This window comes from Somniosus microcephalus, chromosome 1, assembly GCF_052327205.1.
Source record: "Somniosus microcephalus isolate GS21.2 chromosome 1, FLI_Smic_1.0, whole genome shotgun sequence".
NCBI classification, from domain to species: Eukaryota; Metazoa; Chordata; class Chondrichthyes; order Squaliformes; family Somniosidae; genus Somniosus; species Somniosus microcephalus.
The window spans coordinates 287,756,957-287,763,509 of NC_140987.1; the positions used below are offsets into that span (position 1 = coordinate 287,756,957).

At 47.6% G+C, this 6,553-nt stretch overlaps 1 protein-coding gene across 2 annotated transcripts; it reads left to right on the forward strand.

The window, feature by feature from the left end:
• The first annotated feature begins 2,864 nt into the window (after positions 1–2,864).
• Positions 2,865–5,184, forward strand: LOC147124825 (relaxin-3-like). 2 transcript variants are annotated; one of them, XM_086004304.1, is made up of 3 exons: positions 2,865–2,939; positions 3,656–3,767; positions 4,638–5,184. In XM_086004304.1, exons 1-3 carry the CDS (start codon positions 2,880–2,882, stop codon positions 4,976–4,978), a joined length of 513 nt encoding a protein of 170 aa, XP_085860430.1. In that variant the 5' UTR covers positions 2,865–2,879; the 3' UTR covers positions 4,979–5,184. The 2 variants fall into 2 exon arrangements, with proteins under 2 accessions (XP_085860430.1, XP_085860386.1); XM_086004260.1 differs by lacking the exon at positions 2,865–2,939 and having other exon boundaries at positions 3,362–3,767.
• Positions 5,185–6,553: the final 1,369 nt, after the last annotated feature.

Consider the following 6,553-nt stretch of genomic DNA (forward strand, 5'->3'; position numbering starts at 1 on the left):
AACCTGGTGGTCGCAATGAAAAAGTCAAGTGGTCTATGCGTCTGTGCCGATCTTCGAGCAGTGAATACGGCCGTAATCCCTGACAAATATCCACTGCCCACGTCAGAGGAACTCACAGTGCAGTTCTATGGTTCCATCCTGTTCTCGAAACTGGACCTTCGACAGGGCTATCTACAGGTTCCCCTCCACCCCAGCAGCAGGGACCTCACTGCTTTTGTGACACATGCTGGCGTCTTTCAGTACACGAGGTTGCAATTTGGACTTAGCTCTGCACCCAGCTGCTTCCAAAAGGTGATGTCCTCTGTGCTCGCGGGCATTCCTGGGGTGGCCATCTACCTGGATGACATCGTCGTGCATGGTCCCTCGACCTCCACTCACGACGAATGCCTTCACAGGATTTTCACGGCTCCAGCAAAACACAAGCTCACACTGAATGGCGAAAAGTGTGTCTTTGCTGTTTCAGGGATCGAATTTGTGGGGTTTCGGTTGTCGGCTGACGATATATCCCCACTCCAGTCAAATGTGGATGCCATTCACAGCATCCCAGAACCCAGCTCTGCAGCACAGGTTGCCTCCTTCCTTGGCATGACTGGGTACTACCTGAAGTTTTTGCCCCAGTACTCAGTGACCACAGCCCCACTGCGCCAGCTCCTGCGAAAGGATGAGCCCTGGGTGTGGTCAGAAGCCTGTGAGGAAGCTGTTCACCTCCTCAAATCGCAGCTCACGTCGCCTCCAGTGTTGACTCACTTTGACGTCGCCAGCCCCACCCTCGTCACCTGCGACACGTCCGCTGCAGCTGTGGGGGCAGTGTTATCGCAGATACAGAATGGAGTGGAGAAACCAATCGCCTTTGCCTCCCGAGCCCTTAGCCCCACCGAACAGAAGTACTCAGTAGGCGAGCGTGAGGCGCTGGCATGCATCTGGGCATGTGAGCGGTGACACCTGTACACGTATGGCCGTGCCTTCACCCTGCGAACCGATCACCAGGCTCTCACTGCCCTGCTGTCAACATCCGGCATGGGCCACAGACCACTGCGTCTACACCGCTCGTCTGACCGCCTCCGCCAATACAATTTCAGTCTCCAGTTCACACCAGGACGTGACAATGTTGTTGCAGATCTGCCCTCCCGCACTGTCTCTGCCCCAGCCCCACTCGTCGGGTCTGACCATGTGGAACAGGATATCGTCCAGATGCTGCACACGCCTCTCCAAACCACAGTCTCTCTCCAGGAGCTCAAAGAGGCCTCTGAACAGGATCCGGCCCTCTCCCAGCTGTGCACCTTCATCAGAGATGGCTGGCCTCGCAAGGTGCCTGAGGAACTGTCTGCCTACTCCAGAGTTAAAGAGGAGTTCTCCTGCTGGAATGACTCCTGTGTTGCACGTGGGCTCTGCACTGTGGTCCCAAGTGCCCTTCGTGCGTGTGTTTTATCCATGGCGCATGAGGGCCACTTGGGCATAGCGAAGCTCAAACAACGATGCCGAGAGCTAGTGTGGTGGCCGGGGATCGACAGGGAAATCGAGGCCCTGGTCAAGGACTGTGCAGCCTGCCTTGTAAGTGTCAAGACTGGCCACCAAGCTCCTCCACCCCTGCAACCACTTGCCTGGCCCTCTCAGCCCTGGGAGCACCTGCAGCTGGACGTCTGCGGGGAGATCCATGGTGTCCCCCACCATCAATGGTTCCTAGTGGTGACCTATGACCTGCACTCAAAATGGCCAGAGGTCACTGCCATGTGCTCCGTCACCTCTCGGGTCATCATTGATATCCTTGAGTCCCTCTTCTCCCACTGGGGGCATCCAAAGGCCATCACCACAGACAATGGCCACCAAATGGTCTCTTTGGAACTCTCCTCTTACCTTGAGAGCAAGGGCATCCATCACATACGCAGCGTACCACCACCCCGAGTCAAATGACACTGAAAAATGGCCTCAGAGCACACCTATCCCAGGGGTGTGCGTTTGACAAGGCCCTCCTCCACACACTGCTGCACTACAGAGCCTCCCAGCATTCCACTACAGGGGTCTCACCTGCATCCCTCATGCTAGGCCGTGAGCTCATGCTGCCCCTTGGCAGGCTCTGCCCCTCGCTAGCTCAGAGCCCTGCTCCACCGGCTCAAGCCACAGTCGCTAGACAGCAGGAGAAGATGAAACTCCGCTTCGACCAGTCGAAGAGGGCCAAGGCGCCCAACATCTCAGTCTCCAATTGGGTCAGAGTCCGCAGGCCTCACCGCAACAACAAGATGGCGTCATTCTGGTCCTCCCCTCTCCAAATCAGCCGCCAACTTGGACCAGCCACTTTCTGCCTCACTGACGGCTCTCGGTGGCATGCCAGCCGCCTTCGGAAGGTGCCAGCACCCCCTGATGCAGAATTATGCGGACCTAATCCCCAAGCCTTACCCCCAGAGTGGCGGGATGCACATGTGGCTCAGCCAGCCAACCCTCAAGCAGATATTGTGCCTCAGCCTGCTCCTCACCAGTCCCCACTTCGGCCTGCTCTTCACCAGTCCGCACCTCGGACTGTTCGTACACGTTCTCGCCCTGGCCACCTACAGGACTTTGTCACTACATTTCATGTTTGAAATTCTGTGAGGGGGTTGGAAATGTTATGTCTGACATTGGTGATAGGTACTCGATTGCCTTGGCCTGAGCACATGGAGTTTGATAGTGCTGAGATCATGGTTTTGTGTATAGGTATTTGATTGCTTTTGCCTGAGAGTGTGTGTGTGGAGCAGCCATTAAAAAAGCAACATGGACCAAATGGCCTCTTTCTGTGATGTAAAGCCTTATGATTCTATAGTATTAGTGAGCACTCGCTTAAAACACAGTTTACCAGTATAGTGCTGCTCACACGGTTAAAAGCGGAACTTGCAGAACGACAACCAATGGTTAAAAAAACACAAGATGGGAAATCAGCAAAGTGTCTGACTTCGACCAAAAACAGGGTAACAGAATTATCAGAAGGAGAAAAGATCAGAAAGAACACAAAGAAAACGAGAAAACAACGGGGGAATAAAAGGTGACACGTTAGATATAAGAGATGGTGGAGCCTAAGCACAGGACAGAGATAAAAGCTGAGAAGGCGGAGGACACAATGGGGGAATTGAGAAAATAGGAGAAATGGGAACAGGAGAAAAATGTTTAAAAAGTGAAAGAATAGTAACGGATTGAGTAGAGGGAGAATTGAAAGAAGTTAGATTAAAACCATGGACTAAACTGGGAAATGAAAGCCAAAAGGAAAACATGACAGAGTGTTTAGAGGACGGGGGGGATTGTAAATGTGATGATGAGAAGGGCGGAGAGTGGCTGCGAGCGGTCTGGGGGTCTAATCTGAAAAGTCGCAAGAATCTCAGAGGCCATCAGAGAGAGGGAGGGACAAGTTATTAATAAAAACGGCGGTGAGTCAGAGCAAAGGAGCAAAAACAGCTATAAAAGGGGGAGATTGTTCAGAGACATGCAGAAGACAGGGGGACAGGAGAGAGAGAGAGTTCAGCAGAGACATCTCGCAAACCGACTGAGCACCAGGAGCAGCGAGTGAGAAGAAGACTTGTTTTACAGAGAAGCTCAGGCTGAAGACTCATGAGCTGAGATGAAGTGTCTAATGTGTGTTCTGGTAATCAACCTGTTCCTCACCTCCTTTCCCATTTCTGTCTTGTCCCAGTCCTTCAAGAATGCGGAAACGGCTACCAAGCTGTGTGGCCGGGAGTTCGTCCGAGCCGTAATCATTTCCTGTGGGGCATCTCGCTGGAAGAGCCTTCTCGATAACCAAAATGGTGATTATTCCAAAACTCCCTTTCCCATGTCCCTGTCGAGAAAGTTAAACGTTTTTAACATCATTGTAACCGAGAGGTTCGAATGTTATTCATGGAGGCTCCCAGTGACTCACAACAGTGACTGCACTCCAAAAGTTGGCTGTAAAGCGCTTTGGGACGTCCGGTGAAAGGCGATATAAATGCAAGTCTTTCTTTTTCAGTGAGCTAGGGATCATATTAGGCTCATTGTCACTGGAATATTCATCTTAATATTTATATGTTATATGTTCTCCCAGTCTACAAATAGCTACTAGTAATAGTTTGATTGTGTGTAATGTAGTGACAAAAGAGCAGAATTTCCAGCTGTCAAGCAAGGGTTAGAAACTTTAAAATCAAAAATACAAACATGAATTTCCCATCGGCAGGGGTGGGAGGGGGGATAATTAAGAGACAAAAGAGAGGTCGCTACATTCTAAGATTTAGGAAAAACATCTGGCAACAGACAAAAATGGTTACCTAAACACATGCCAGAATGGTTAAACTCTCTCATGTCGTCACTCCACTCGAGAATTGGTGATCCATGGAGTGGTGCTCGAATCAACTTTCTGTCACAACTGCAGTGTAGAACTGTTCAACCTTGTGACCAGACATTGATTACTCATCACTCTATATAGCAATCTATATTTAAACAACTATGTCTGAGCAGTGAGAATACAGTGGAGTACAATAAAGCAGAGGACCTGAGAGTCCAGGGATGAGATTATTCTTCTGCCCTAGACAGAGGAGAGCAGGTGATGGCCTCCTGCTATCTGGACAGAGGGCAGGAAAATAAGACCAATTTCAATAATCTAGTAGTGGTCACTCACAGATGGAGTTTTATTTCTGTTCCAGATCCCTTCCAGACCTCAGCTGATAAAGACTACTTCAAAGAAATGGACAACATGAAGAAGCTTCAGAGGATGTTTGACAGGAAAAAAGAACTCGAGCCATCTTTTGCAGAGCAAGCATTCGATGACGACGACAATCAGTACGATCAGACACCAGACGATTTCAACGAGTACATCCACCAGATTGGGGGAGGCAGCAATATGGAGCGGGCATTCGCATCATCACAGAGGCAGCATCTACCCTGGGCCAGATCCTTCAGGAAGAAAAGGGAAGGATCGTCAGGAATGTCAAGTAAATGCTGCACTTACGGCTGCACCACAAAAGAGATGAGCAAAATCTGCTGAAATCTGTACATCTCTAATAATAGAACATTCTATACACATGGTCTCTGTTTCAGTGAGATGTTAAACCATGTAGTCTATTAAAAATCTCACAAATGTGGAATAAGGCAAAGGTAATTTACATGTAATTTCTAGTATGGTCTATGTGACAGACTTGTGGTAGTCATCCTGATGTTCTTAAAACCAATAAAACAAATTGCAGCTGTAAAGGTTTCAACTCTTAATTTCTTATGATGATTATTTTTTGTAAATAGTTTATTCAATTTGTTAAATATTGTAGTCTATTCTAGTATTATATATTGCAGTCTATATTAAGTCCAGAGACTTGAGGACAAAAATCTAGGCTGACTGACTGTATAGTACTGAGGGAGTGCTGCACTGTCGGAGATGTCGTCTTTCAGATGCAACATTAAACCGAGGCCCGTCTGCTCTCTCAGTTGGATGTAAAAGATCCCATAGCATCATTTTGAAGAAGAGCAAGGGAGTTCTCTCAGGTGTCCTGGCCAATATTTATCCCTCAATCAACATCACTAACAAAACAGATTATCTGGTCATTATCGCATTGCTGTTTGTGGGAGCTTGTATGCAAATTGGCTGCTGTGTTTCCCACATTATAACAATGAATACACATCAAAATTTCATTGGCTGTAAAGCACTTTGGGATGTCCTGAGTTTGTGAAAGTCTCTATAGAGATGCAAGTATTTCTTTTTTTTAATTTCCCAAAGGTCTTCTCACACTATCACTAACGCCCACGCACAAACTCTGGAGTGAGGTTCAAAAACCGTCCACTCTAGACAAATTCAGTGTGTATTGATGATGAAAGATTTAATCTTTATCTTATGTGAAACCATATTAGCTGGTACAATAAAATACATATGGTAATGATTTCAACCTGATAGGCAACATTAAACAGGGGAAAAGTTAAGATCACACACAGTTTTCCAAATCCAATTCAGCTGCTCCTCCTGTACTACAGCAACAACTTGCCTTTAACATAATAAAACATCCCATGGCACAGAATTATTTATTAATGTAAAGGCATCATCAATCAACATGTGGAATGGGTTTAACTGCTACTTAGCCACAGCCTCTGTGAGACAAACTCTTCAAAACATAAGATGAAAGCATTCAATTATTAAGTTTGGATGCATCAAATGATGCCAAACCCAGTAAAGGTACTGCAATTATCAGATACGCTTTTCCTAAAACAAAATAAAACTATATAAGCCGAAAATCGGCCTGATCACAACAACTTATTCCGCAAACAAAAACCAAGGTTTAGTGCAAGCATGGTCGATATGGAGCAGCCTTGTGATAGGGCACTTAAACTTACTATTCATTGCCAGCAAAGACCAAGGGGGCGATATTCCCAGCCCCGAGGAAGCGGGTTTGGAGGTGGGACAGTTGGCAAAATGGAAAAAACTGAGGGCGGGTTCGGAACCCTCCTCCGCGCAATTTTGCGGGAGGCGGGTTTGATGGGTGCAATTCAGTCCTGCCTCCATCAGTCAGGAGTGGTTGTTAAGACCCTTAAATAGTAGTTAAGGACTTCTATAATCCTATTTTGACAGGCTTTCGTT